Genomic DNA, 14,963 nt, shown 5'->3' with positions numbered 1-14,963 from the left:
ACAAAAAGACTACATATACAACTCAAGGACTGTGTTGCGATCATGTCTGGCAAACAACAGAATGTGGTCTGGAAACTAATGAACCAAAACCGGTGTGTTGGAAACGAGGCCCCACTGGTGGACAAACTAATGAAGGGAGGGGCTATTCCACTCATCATTCCCTTTATGGATCCTTAAAGAGATTTTTTGGGGAAAAGAACAGCCAGAGGCCACTGAAGCAAGCTTCACCATCATGGCTGCCACCCCCACTATCTCGTGGGATCCTGGACCTTCGTCATCCTAATCCTGAGAGAGGTCCTGACCAGCCTGTGCAAGACATAGGGACCTAGATAACATTGCCACTGCTACTGGCTAGAGCTGAATCCCAAACACGAACTGAGATGAAATGGGATCAGACTTTAACAAAAACAGCAGCAGCAACAAAAAGCTACAGCTCATTTCAACCAACTTCTTCTCTTTTACACACAAGAATAATTATTACCATCATTGATATCGTTTAACAGACTGTGAAAGAAGGGTTTTTCCCCCTTCTCAAACTCTCTCCAGTTAAATGGAAAGGGAACAAGGTATATTGTTAAAATGAAAGCCTTACTTAACACTTAACATTTCAAATGCTTTAACTGTTTTTCTTTCCTGTATCTTTAATAAAAAGTTAAAAGGATCTTTAAAGATGTATTTGTCATGGTACTAAGCAGGCTGAATTCTCTGTATACCGAACCTTGTTTAATACTATTTAATGTTGGATAGTGACAGGCACAACACCACTGGGAGGATGGAGGATGGGGAATGGAGGAACAGTGCTTCCAATCCTTTACACACACAAATAAATATATTGAGCAATTTTATCTCATATAACCTAAGAATAAATTCTAAGGGCTTGGTCCTGAGCTGCATAATGCAAGGGTAACTCATTAAGTGAAATCCACTTTATAGGATTTCACTGGGGAATGCACCTCTGGAATGCATCACAGGATCAAGCTCTGTGAAACTGCAAGCGTGAGAGACACACATACATTGCAGGATCCCTACTTATGTACAGTATAAGAGATTACCGCCCTAATATATTGATAAATAACCATGGATACATCTATATAACTTTGTCAATGGGATCTTGAAAAAGCTCAGTAGCGAGCTAGAGTGAATGTGTCAGCAGAGTTCTTTTTACTACTTGTTATATATTTGTTTTTAATAATTTGCTTCTATTTGAAACATTTTTATTCACATTCCATATTTTTAAAAAATGATATTATCAATAATGTGCATCAGTGATAATGACACTTTACAAATGGCCTGCTGGGTTTTTATAATCATCATTACAAAACACAGTAGGGCCAAATCCTGAAGACTTTACCGAGGCACATTTCCCACTGGGTTCACTGGATTTTGCCAAGAGCGACTGCTTTTGAGGGAAATACCCACACATCAGCGTGTCATGTTTTGTTTTGTTCTCTGCAGAAAAAGCTTTAGGGCTGCCCCAAACTCACCATATTCCACAGGATCTTGGGAGGCTAGGGTCATCCATATAAAGCCAGGACCCTGGAATAGCCCCTACCAACTCACTAGCTGTGCAGTTCCATTTAAAGGCTTCCCCAGATGATGAACACCTTCTTGGGAGAAGTGGCAGGGGAGGAGAGGATTATTTGGAAAATATATTTCAGGTAGGAGGTGTATTATCTTTTTCATATAATTTCTGTGGGGTTGAATGGGGGAAGATGTGTACCTCTCTCTAGTCCCAATCCTGTTCCCCTCTCTCCTCACCCTGGAGCTTCAGTCTTCATCTTCCCCACCAGGATGGACTCTGGAGTTGATGGAGAAGCTTCTGCAGAATCCAGGGTGGTTGTGGAAGAGATGGTGCCACAGAGGCAGCAGTGAACGTTAGCCCCACACTCCTTCAGTTCCATCCCTGCCCTGTATCTTCTCACACAATTCCCAGCTAAGGAGATGCAGAAAGTTTACTGTCCCTTTACAGCACACATGGAGCAAAGAACTGGAGAAAGCCAGATAATCTGGCCCTATATGTTTTATTACACTGTTAATTTTCAAGTGGTGTAAATATTCGTGCAATAATTAGATTGTGATAACAAAAATGCCTCAGTGCTGAGTATCATCAAGGCAATGTTTCTAATTCTCCATCACCATCATCAGTCCTGGTTAGCAGTAGCACTCCTATTCTAACCTGTCTCAAATCACTATTGTAGCTCTCTATCGTTACTGAATTCACATCATTCATAGCTTAGAAGTAGCGGGGAGACAATTTTATTTTTCCTTCCATCAAAAATATATGTTTTGCTCTCTGTTGGAAAATGGGCACAAAATAATAGTAATTGTAATGAAAAGAGGTACACTAGGTTGGCAGACTGGTAGTGGAGATACACAGTCAGATAAGGAGATTGATGGGTATATATTTGTATATACACATGCAAATCACAAAGGCTGACTGCTCTACCATATTAGTTTCCATTTGTTGTAGCTGTACAACATCAAAGCACTGATGTCCCTATCTATTGCATTTAGCGGTAATGTAAAGGACTACCAAAAGAAATCAAAGTGAGAGTTTCGAAGTAGTTTCCTGGCAATTGAGACAGCAGGCTCTTTCATCTGCACTGTAACTGTGGCAGTGCATTGATTTAAACTCCTTCTGAGATCTCAAATGCTTTTATATTCTTAGGCCTCTCTGGCAGCTTTCCCCCCCCCCCAAGTGATAAAATTTTAGCATTTAGCAGAATGCCATCTTACTTCCCCCAAAAGGAAAAGACTTATTTCAGCGTTGCTACTAAACTGCACAAGATCTCTAAATAAAATAGCTCTCGAAATGCCATCCTATTAGAAAATCTGCCTTTGACTTCACACATTCTAATATTCTGATTCTAGCAATGGGATAAACAACAAAATTTCCTCTCAGGTACCTTCGAAAGGTTCTGCAATGGATAAGCAGTTTTGCTTTTATATTAATTTGGATGAGTTTGCTTTGAAATGTTCCTCACTGATATGCCCAGAAGGTAAGGAAAAGAGTTACTCAGCCTCTTGTATTATACTATGTATCTAATTTTAAACGTATTTGTCATCATTTAATGCAATTTTTTTCATTATAAATTCTTCCTGAGAACTGTTAAATACATAAATCTACCTTTTTGTCTGAGAAGTATTTATGAATCTGTTTAGGCTATTTTTTTCAATGTACAGTTGAGATCATTGTCTTTTTGTTTAGTTTCTATTGGCTTAGGTTATATTGAAGACAGACTGTACTACATAAAAGCAATACAAGGTGCTTCATGAAGGAACCTACCCGAGCCTTGCCAGCTAATGGGTGTAATCTAATATTCCTAAAAAAACTAGGACATTCATGATGGGTAAATGTGCGATTTAAATCTCGGTAATGCTTACATATGATTTTAAAAACTGTATCTTCTGTAGCTAGTAGTAGACTACTCAAGTCTGTGAAGAACGTTCTCTGCCACATAGTGAAAAATGCTGCATAACTATTGCACATGAAGATAATAAAACTATTTTGCAGTTTCTAAGCAATGATTTAGATTAACACAGAGTATTCAAAGAATCAGGAAATCAAAAAGAGCACATTCAGCATCCCCAGACTATTTCAGCACCTACTTATAATGCGGGAGGGGTGTAATAAGAATGTAAGCATCCAAATATAATGTTCTAGGGAAAAGGTTCTCCAACTGTCATCTTTAGACCGCTAGTAGTCTGCAGACAGTGGTCCATGGAGAGCTGTCTGGTCACATAATTCTGGCTCCCCCTTTATAGCTGTAAATTACATTACAACAGCTAAAAATACATTGTATACTTTCCTAAAATTACTTCTCTAAATAAGCAATTGCTGTAATTGCCTGGAGGATATTACATGATTGTGAAAATGAGGGGAGGTGGTATAGGAGACAATGTGGTTCACACTCTAAAAAAGTTTGAGAACCTCTCTTCTAAAAGGACAAGTTCATGACTAAGAAAAATCTTCTTAAGTATTGATAAAATATAGATGAAATTATTTGATTTATTCACATTAGCTTCTAAATGACTCTAGAGTTATAGGATAGCAGATGGGATGCTATTTAACAAGGCTTGGGAATGCAGTATCAAGATGCAAGGCTGAGTTGGATGAGAGTTTTTTATCCTTCTTTTGAACATTACAACTGAACAAAGGTACATAAATGTTTGTTCATTTAGATTCTGAGTATGCAGCTTGGAGGGATCAGATTCTGTGAGAGTTGTGCTGATCTGCAGATTAAAAAGGCATGCTCTGCATTACTTTCATATGAGACTATAGTATTCTGTTAGTTCTAGGAGCTACAGAGCTAACCCCTATACAGTACATGGGCACATGCAGGATTTTACAATCACGACCATCTATTTAGGAAAACAAATATGATTTCACATGCCTTGAGCATTACAGCTATGAGCAATAATCTCATGATCAGTCACCCATAATGAACTGTACCATTGTACTGTAGGTGCTATGCAACGTGAAGGAGATACTTGTAGGCAGACACGCTAAAAAGCAGTATGTAAACAGGCCAGGCACATGTTTAGATTCTACACCTGTCTTTAACTTCATCATGTACTTGTGGAATATCAAAGGCACAAAGCTCTATCCTGTGCCAAGGAGTAGGAAAATATTGTGGAGGGAAATGCATTTCAGCAGCTAGTGCAGCATCAGATCAGTTGCTGTGTCATGCAGTTACAGGGCCATTGGCACTATTCTCCTGCCCTGCCTTCTCAAGTCCTCCAAATATAGATCTCCTCTTCATCAAGCTCCCTAAACCTGGCAGCTTAATCTTGAAAGGCAGAGCCAGGTTATTCTGAAAGAGTCAGTAACCCTTCTAAAATCCAGTTCACTTTCTACCTCAAAAATCATATTCACACATAGGGAGAAATTATTATTATTGGTGCAATGAAACAAAAAATAATGCTAGAAAGTCAGGAATTCCATCACTTCTTGACTTCTCTCTGGATGGACTTTCCTTGGCCCTAAGAGTCAGCACCATAAAAGGACACATGTCGGTAATGAACAGCATCATTAACTCATGGACAGACAGGTTCAAGTAGCTCCTCTGCCTGACTCAGAAAAAAGGTTTTCATCCCAGACCATTCTGAACAGTCAATGAAAGAATCAGAACCTACATCCCAGGCCAGTGCTCTAACCACAGGGCTACAGAGAAAATCTCTCTCACACACACACACAAACAACCCGAGAACCTGATGAAATATTCATTGACATCGATAAGTTTCCGTGAAACGTTTTGGTTTCAACAAACTGGCATTTTTCTATGGAAAAAAGTTTCATCTAAACATTTCCAACCAGCTCTAATGAGCATCTTCTCTTGATGCACATCCTGATTTTTGAAAGCTGCACGTCTATCAAAACCAACCAGCAAACCAATTTTCCCATCTTCGGACCTCAATTTAGTCTGGCAATGATTAACCTCGCATTCCTGTGAGTCTCTCCCTTCAGTACTGTTTTATTTTATTTCAGCTACAATTGCTTTCATCCTTTATCAGCTTGGCTGTAGGAATTTGTGAACTAGCTACTATTCCCGTTGAAGAATGACATTCATGTGAATAAAACAGTTCTGACCCTCTGAGGCCTATGATAAAAACTCACTTTCACACTTCCCAAGAGATTTTTCTTTCCCCTTTCGCTGCTCAAATAGTGAATATCAGAAGGAAAAGAAATGGCATAACCTGGATGTTGAGAGAAGTTAAAACCTTTCCTAAATGTACTGTGAGTTTCAGATAATCTGTTTCTCTGTTTCCTTCTCATTCCAATTCCTTCATTCTAATTGCATGGATAAAAGAACCTCTCTCAACATGGATCAAGTGCTGTATTAGGGAGGACTATGATGTTACAAGAAAATTAAGGCATCAAGGATCGTTCTTCCAGATTATTTACTTCTTCGTGAGAAGAAGATTTTACTAAAACTGAGAAAATTTGCAGACCAGCCACTTGATCATGTAGTCAAACTGATCAACACTATACAGAGTTATCACTCAACTAGAAGGTGCTCTTCAGAGTGGTCCCCAATGTAAGTCTATGTATGGCACAGGTGCTATCCTTCATGATTATACACACGCTTCTGTGCCTTACTCTCCTTTTCTTCTTTTCATTGCTTGCTACTTCCCAGCAGCAAAGGATCAGTGGAGCTGCCATGATGCAGAATGGAAAGTTTTTTTACATGCACATTTCCTTTCCATGACTGGCATCTCCATGAATCTTCCATTCCCTGGTCTCTCTAGAGTCTCTCAGAGAGATGCAGATTTCTGCATTCTCACGTCTCTGGGTAGTTATTTGTTTTATGACTTACTGTTGTGAATACAAGTCCAAAAATTGCAAACAGTTGAAACCCCCCTATTTTGCAGTACAAAAGCTTGTTTATTCACACATAAAGAACTGTCCTGCTGTTATAAAAATCCCTCAGTTAAATGCCTCAGTAATACACTTCCTGGGGAAAAAAATCCTGTCAATCTGAGTCCTAGAGCCGAACAGCCTCTGGTTACCAGTTACCAGAGGAAGTAAGTGCACAGGAACAGGCCCTTACCGGAAAGCCAACTGTTCCTTGTTTGAGAGAGTTTATCTCAGGAACCAACAGCAGAAGTGTCCTTGATGGTCTTCAGTGTCAAGACAGAATATAAGGGAGGAGGCAGCTTTTTTCACTAATCAAGTCCCTGACCATTTGGGGCTTTATACATTGAATCAGCACCTTGAATTTGACATAAGTAGGCAGTGCAGAATGTGGGGAAGTTAGATGGTCACTGTGGCCAGCCTCACTTACCAGCAGATTGCTTTTTTCATTGTATATTTCTGCATATAGCAGGAAGGGAGTTCAAGGGTATTGTTTTCCCATGTGTGGGCTAACCATATCATGGGTCACAGTGTGAGGACAGAAGCCTCTCAGGGAGGGGATAACCGCCCCTCTGGGACAGATGGGTGAGGAGTTGACAAGCAAGGTAGGGGAGCGGGTAGAATCTTGAGTCAGTCCCAACAGTGTGCTGATGAGTGCATCTGAGCTGGTACAGAAGGGAAAGCAACAAGTCAGGTATGGGTTTGACACAGTTTACTTCCTTCCTGGAGCAAGAGAGGAGCCAGGGACTAGATTGTGACTTTCTGAGTCACAATCTAGCCTATGGTCTGTTTCAAGAGCAGAGCAGTTATGTGGTGCCTCTTAGCCAGGGCTTTGTGGCAAAGCCACAATCTAATTCTTAGGAGGTAGGCAACAGAAGCAGTAGCATTCCAGGTGGCTTACAGAAACACCCCTAGAGTATATTTCAGAAATCCAGCCTGGAGGTGATGGAGACATGCATGACCATGACCTACACATTTTATAACAGTCTAAAAAGTTGTTTGAAAAGACCTATTGTTCTTTTCAAGTTTAGCAACTAAATAGTAAAGATTTACTAAAAATATGCCATGCCAGGGTATAAATTCAGGAGCCTTTACCATGAAAAATGCATACTGCAGAAAGCAACCTCTTTGTTCTATCCCTTTTTGTTACATCCGCTAGAAATAATGACTGCAGAATCTCTTTCAATAAAAGGTCATTTATGTCAATGGACGAAACACAGAGGATCAGATCGCCTGCGGTAATTGCAAATTAATGCTCTACTGCTAATGCATTAACTACATAATATTGATCTACAATTGAATCATACAGGCTACTGTGAAGTGAGTTTTACTTTAGTATTTTTGTGCTTTTATTACTTTTCCCACAATACATTTTCTCTTTCCACTGGAATTTTCTATAACTGTCTCCATTTTTAGTTTCCTACAGTGTAATGACTTCTGCAAATTCATGTCTGTTCCTCAAAGGCCTTTCAAACAATCTACCAAACCATCGATGTGACATGGTAAAGTACACGTGATGCAAGTGACACATAAAAACAGATGGAAAATCTTATTTTTATAAGGAAAAAGCTCACTTAAAAAGAAAAAGAAGTTACTTCAATGACACTGCACTCTCTAACAAACCTACAGTAAGAGACCAAACCTCAAAATGATGCAGTCAAAAATCAGTGAGAGCTTTGGGTATGCATGAAATGCAGGATTGGGCACATGTGGATAACATGGTTACTTACGTTTATTTCATTTTATGTTGAAAAGAAATACGTAGACTGAGATATGCTATGACAAAGCACAGTACTAAGAGATCAGTGGTGGAAGCATTTAAATGCATCCAAGATCTGATTGAAAAGATAAAAAATGAATGCTCTTTCATACCATTCCTGAAACTACACAAATTGGAAGAGCTATCTGTTTGTTTTAAATATTTTCACTTCCAGATAATGTGTAACCCCCTTGGGGTTTAGAGATCATGGCACCTTTGAAACCTTTTCCTGAGGAGGAGGAAATGTTGGTTGTTCCAGGGGCGTGGAGAGAGGGAGAGTGGAAGGGTGTGTGGGTCTGTAGCTTGAGACGAAAGGGCTACAGCAAGTATAACCCACACACCTCCTGGGTGTGGTGTTCGGTCCCATCTAGTGGCACTGAGACCACTTAGAGAGAGATAGACAGAGAGATAAAATGAGTCTGCTCTACAGCCCTAGCTAACAGCCAGTTGGCTTTTAGCTCATGCTATAGAGGCTCATGCACTAAGCTCCAGAGGTCCCCAGTTCAATCCCGTCCACCGGGGTCTGTCCGCATTACACAAGCAGGCCCTCACCCAGTGAAGTAGCCGAGAATCTGCCGGAAGCCTGGGAGGGACAGAGCAGCCGACCGGGGACACCCCAGGACAGGAACCAGGAGGAGCATTGTGCTAGGGAGGAATCACCCGAGAAGGAGAAACCGGAGCTGGACACAGTGTCACTGTTGCCCAGGGATGTATGGGGCCGTGAGTACTGGAGCTTGTGATCTTGAATTGGGAATAAGGAGGGAGGCTGTAGCTAGGTAAGTGGAGAGGTTGTCGCTCTGTGTGGGTTTGCAGAGAGTGACAGAATTGGGCACCGGAGGGGTTTGTTGTTGAAAGTTTACTGGGGCGCTGAAGATGACCAGGAGCACCCAAGTCTCACTGCCAGACTGGAACTCTGCCCGGGACTCCTGAATACTGAAGTTATGTCTACACTACCGCAGTAAATCGACCTACGCTATGCAACTCCAGCTATGTGAATAACGTAGCTGGAGTCGATGTATCTTAGGTCAAGTTACCGTGGGGGGTCGATGGGAAAAACTCTTCTTGTCAGGGTTAGAGTACAGGGGTTGATTGGAGAGCGATCTGCTGTCGATTTGGTGGGTCTTCACTAGACATACTAAATCAACCGCCAGTGGATCCATCTCAGAGCGTCGATCCCAGTATAGACATAGCCTGAGTGGAGATGCACTGCTCAGAGTCTGCCCTTTCATACGCTGGTACCACTGGGCCTGGGGGCCTCATGTTGAGTGTGATCCCGTTTTACCATTCCCCCACTCTGCCACCTTGTTGTTTTTTCTCCATTCATCTTCTGTAAATAAATATTTCCCTTCCCTGTATTCATTGTACTGTCCTGGTGTGCATGTGTGATCACTCCAGGGGGCTTGGAACAGGTTTTTCCCTGCTGCATTACTGAGCACCCCTTTTCTTGGCCAGAGCTGCCTGAAGAGTAAACTCCATCTTGGCCACATGGGTGCTAAAGTTACAAATAGTTAAATTGATCTGCATCTATTATAAACTTCCTTTATTGTATAAGCAATCTTGAAATTATACATTTGAAAATGTTGTGCTCCTCCTCCCAAAAGAGAGGCTAGATCAAATGCACTTCTAAACACTGAAAGGGCATCCATGATGAAGAGATGACTGGGCCAAATTTCAATGAGTGCCATTGGAACTGGCCACGCAGGGGTGCCATTTTCAGCTAGGCTGTTCTCCATGTTGGTGGGGAGCAGAGGCACATAGGTCTGACTGCAGAGAGGCTGGTCCCTGCTGCAGGTGCCAGCATCCAAGGGCTGACCATGCTGAGATGAGCTCCTGACAGCCCACCTTACAGGGAGTTGCGGCGCAGGGGAAGCTTATGCCACTGCCATTGGAGCAGAGGTGCCTGGTCTGCGTGTTCCTGACAATTCTGGACTGTGCTGGCAATTCCCTTCTGGGGACCTTGGGTGTGGGGGAAGCAGGGCTGGATGCGGGGTGGAGTTGCAGTTTTGGTTATATCTCATTCCATCTAGATATCAAATATGAGGGTCACTGTTGTTCTGATCAGATATTTTCTGCACCATCCTCTGCTGAAGGTTTTACGTTTTTCCCACCCTCTTCTACTTCTTCCCTTAGACAAGGGAAATATCTACGGTCAATATCATTTTGGTTTAAGAACAGATTATATCCATTTATCTTATTCCTCACTGACTTCAGCTAGGCTGAAATAAGCCACTCTTAAACCAAAATAAGTGTCTACACAGGGTTTTGCACCCATTTATCTAAATCAGTTTTAAAAATGATTTAAGTTAAACCAACACAACTTGCTGGTATAAAGAAACCCTAAGAGGGGAAAACAGGGCTCGTCATTGTCTCTGTTGAGGAAATGATGCTGGAAATAGATGAGCCTTGCAATGTTCTCTAAAGGAGGTGTCCAGCCCAGTGTTCCATGCACAGAGCTCCACACTGAACATGAATCACTTTAATCAGCCAATACTTAATTAGTATTCAAAAATTATTCTGAGTTTTCTAGGTTCAGCAAGTGATTCTTTAATTAGCCACTCCAGAAACAATACCCATTCCACTCTCTCTGTATTTAGTTACATTTTAGAATTCACCATTATCTTCAGGGACATGTCTACACACAAGAACCCGCCCCCCCACACACATACACGATCTGTATTAAGGAAAAGTGCATAGCTCTACATTTTGGTCTAGTTTCAGTTCTAATTAGCGGCCATAAATTAAATAAATGTGTTGTTCTGAAAACACTCCCTTGTTGATCATACTTTTGTTGTAGACAAATATTGTATTAGAAGTAGCATCATACGATTGGTGCGTGTGTGTGTGTATGTGTAAGAGATACAGAACTGAAGTAGCACTGAGACTGTTACCCAGACAAAATAGCTCCATGATCCCTTTACCATAAAAGGAGAGTTTGAAATAACCTAATAGAAGTTTTAAAAATTAATAAGCACTATTAGTAAAGCAGATAAACAAAACAACTTACAGGATAACCTCATGTACTCTTCTGCCTGTTTGATGCTAATACAGAGAGTTCAGGACTGGCTGTCAGGGCATGTGAACCTCCTATTGCTGCTTCTTCTTCCCCCAAAAGGTTACAGGTTTCACCACTATCTCCCCTTAAATCCAGAACGTTTCACTGCACTTACTTGCTTCTGGGGCTAGCAGACAAACAGTAGTTTGGGATCCCAGGGGTATTCAATTTGCCAACTACTCTGATAGCTTTCAATAGTAACTGTAGTGTCAGACCTGCTATTAGAGATCCCACAAACTCCTAGTACTGTGTGACTCTTGAGGGCTTATGCAAATAACCTCACCAATAAATTTGCCCAGGATTTTTTCTTCACCACAGCAAACCTGGGACTGGCCTTTGCCGTCATTGCAGCTATCCAGTAAGGCCAGCCACACACTGGATCTAATTTTCAGTGCCAAAGGAGGTATTGGGAATGAAGGCACCATTGTCATGTTGTAGACCAGGGGTGGGCAAACTACGGCCTGCAAGCTGCACCATGCGGCTCGGCCCCACTGCAGTGCTCCGGCCGGGGTGCTGGGTTGCGGGGCAGACCATGCGGCTCGGCCACGATCTAGGGCACTGGGTCAGGGACTGCACCACGCGGCTCGGCCACGCTCTAGGGTGCTCCAGCACTCCGTCCAAGGCTCTGGGTCAGGGGCTGCACCAAGTGGCTCCCAGAAGCTGCGGCATGGCCCCGCTCTAGCTCCTACCTGCTCTAATTGGAGCTGCAGGGGGGGTGCCTGCGGATGGGACAGTGTGCAGAGCCGCCTGGCTGCGCCTCCGCGTAGGAGCCGGAGAAGGGACTTGCCCCTGCTTCTGGGAGCCGCTTGAGGTAAGCACTGCTCGGAGCCTGCATCCCCTGAGCCTCTCCCCACACCCCTGCCCCATCCCTGATCCCCCTCCCGCTCTCCAAACCCCTCGATCCCAGCCCGGAGCACCCTCCTGCACCCCAAACCTCTTATCCACAGTCCCACCCCAGAGCCCAAACCCCATCCTGCACCCCAACCTCAATTTTGTGAGCATTCATGGCCCGCCATACAATTTCTATTCCCCGATGTGGCCCTCGGGCCAAAAAGTTTGCCCACCCCTGCTCTAGACTGACTATCACCTCCTCCAAACATAAGTTTCCCCCTTCATTTAGATGCAACGTACATTATGTGTTCCTTCCCTGATTACTTATCGATCCTGCAGGCTTCCAAAGATACACAGCATAGAAGATCAGTCTCCACCCTAACACCATGGGGTTTATGTCCTGGTGAAAGAAACGCTATGATCACCTACTATCCACAGACAGCTGCTCAGTGCAGGCAAAAGGCTGAAGTGCCAATGGACCTTCTAGGACCCATACTACCAACACCTCCTGTTAATGAAAAAATCTATCACTCATACTAAAGTCTGCCTAGTGCTTAAGAAAACATCAGCCAATGCAACCAACTACTGCAAACTATCTAACATCCCATTCCTTAGCCATGACTGTGATGCCAACAACATGTAAAGGATGCACAGCTCTGCATTTTTCATCACTCAAAACAAGTGCTTGAGGGAGATTGGTGCCTGGATGAAGAACAGCTATTTCAAACTGAATGCAGGTGGGACCAAAAATAAAGCCATTTGGAATTCCCTTCAGTGCTCAATAAGACACAGGATGAAAACTCCCTGTTCCAAAGAGCTTACGCTGCGCAAGACAGAAACTGAAAACACAGGATGTATTGGGAAGCACAAATGTATTAACTTCATTTGCTTAACAAGGGAAAGTGATTTAATTTGGAAACTTTCTAGGTTAGAGGAAAAGGTACTACTTCACTCTTAAAAAGCTAGCCTTTTCCCGGGTCAGCACAATAGGTTATGGGGCATCCACTACATCACTGAACATCTTAAGTGAATGGCTCCTAGCAACGAGCATGGAGATAACAATATAAACATTTGTCCCAATGGATCAATTATGTTAATGTGTCCTTTTTCCTACTTTGAGGTGAAATCTTTAGTTTTAAGATAAATTACAGTTCTGTGATAAATTACTAATTATAATATTTAAAGGGAAAAAAACCCAAATACCTGTAGAACAGAAGCACCACTGTGGAGAAATTGCAGCCCACTCTCAGCTGAATCAATTCCTCCAGTTGCTAAGATGGGAAATCCTGGAAGAGCATGAGCTATAGCAGATACTGCTCGCAGGGCTATGGGCCTAATAGCACTTCCTAAAGAAAATCAAAATACAGTGTTAGCATGTTGGAATACTCAGCACTTAGATATGATGTGTGCATGCCCATCATGGGATGGCAGTGTTGTACTAGACAAATCATTAATATCAAGAACTAATATCTAATTATAATATCTAAAAATATATTAATTTGTAAATCGACATGTATCAGGTTTTGAATAGTATTATTACATGTAAAAGTGTCAGGAAACGTGGGTGTAATAACCCTAAAATTGCAGACAGAAACACTTGCATATTTAACTGGATAAAACATAAAACTTGGCTCAAACATTTAAGCATCTGTTTTAAAAGAACAAGGAACAATATAATTAGAAACAGAAAACAATTCCATACAGTAAATTATAGATATACAGCTCTAAATTTCCACATAAGGGATAAGGCTGCTGGTGTGAACACAGATATTGTGCAAATAAAGGGAAGATTTTGAATTTGTTTTACGTAATCTGAATCAAACATTTTGTTTAAAACTACCAATCCAAATGCACTTTGACATTCCGGATATTATTTAATACATGTACCCTGTGGATACATTCAAGGATGTTGGTACCTCTTTAAAAAGCCCAGCTTTGATCAGATTAGCCCCTAAAATTGCATGGTACTATTCACATGAGCAAAGTTACTCACGTGCATACATGTTTATAGGATTGGGGCCTAAATTTTCAAAGTGGCACATGGGGATTTGGCCTCTCAATTTCTTGAGCCATTTATGGGAATCATGATAAAACCCTAGTGCACTGCTTAGAGAATTTACTCCATTTTGTTTAAAGTATATTAATGTTACATGAGTATTAGCAAAAACATAAGAATACAGCATATACTAGACAGTAAATGATCCTGGTTGCTGGCATATATTCAGCTATCTATATTTTTAGACTATTTGGGATGTATTTAAACTACTAAAAGCTTTTTATATTAAAATATCCAGTTAATTTAGAATAAAAATACAGTGTGTTACAGTGGTGTCTTGCAGTAGTGCAGGGACTGTATATTGCACTGGCAAGCAGTATAGGGAAGAGTACTTCACTAATAAGGAGCAGGGCCGGCTCTAACGTTTTTGCCGCCCCAAGCAGAGAGAGAGAGAAAAAAAAGTCGCAATCGCAAGCGGCGGCAGCTCTACCGCCGCTTCATTCGCAGGTCCTTCGCTCCGAGACGGAGTGACAGCCCCGCCGCCGAACGGCCGGACGTGCCGCCCCCGTCTTCATTGGCAGCCCCAGGCACCTGCTTGCTAAGCTGGTGCCAGGAGCCGGCCCTGACAAGGAGATTGACTAGGGGGTCTGTCTAGATTAGAGGAAAAAAGGTGTTTTTTATATTGAGTAGGTAACTTGAGGTAAGTAACATGATATGAAACACCCCAAACACTTTGTGCAGACACAATCTAACACTTTTACCACTGTATTAGCTGGTCACGGTGAACCCCAGAGTCCCCATTTGATCTGCTCTTGGGGCAAAGGACCAATGGAGGCAGTCAGTAATAAAGACTAGTGAGGAAAGAAGAGGGAGGAAGGACCAAGGAATTGTATGAGGATGAAGAAAAACAAGGCGGGAAAGAGGCATGAGAAGAGCAGGATGTTTCCAGTTCCTCCTTATGCCCTCCTCT

At 42.1% G+C, this 14,963-nt stretch overlaps 1 protein-coding gene across 1 annotated transcript in view; it reads right to left on the bottom strand.

Annotated features, from left to right (window-relative positions):
* The window catches only part of LOC113407210 (dihydropyrimidine dehydrogenase [NADP(+)]), a 602,627-nt gene that overhangs the window by 67,429 nt on the left and 520,235 nt on the right, over nucleotides 1-14,963 (bottom strand). Inside the window, exon 19 of the mRNA XM_026655393.2 lies at nucleotides 13,201-13,343. Within this exon, the coding sequence (XP_026511178.1) occupies nucleotides 13,201-13,343 (143 nt within the window). The remainder of the gene's footprint in view (nucleotides 1-13,200; nucleotides 13,344-14,963) is intronic.

Source organism: Terrapene carolina, unplaced genomic scaffold (genome assembly GCF_002925995.2).
Source record: "Terrapene carolina triunguis isolate 2854851 unplaced genomic scaffold, T_m_triunguis-2.0 Scaffold210, whole genome shotgun sequence".
Classification (NCBI taxonomy): Eukaryota; Metazoa; Chordata; order Testudines; family Emydidae; genus Terrapene; species Terrapene triunguis.
Note: the sequence above shows the minus strand (reverse complement) of the source record. Positions and strands in the feature narration are given on the sequence as shown.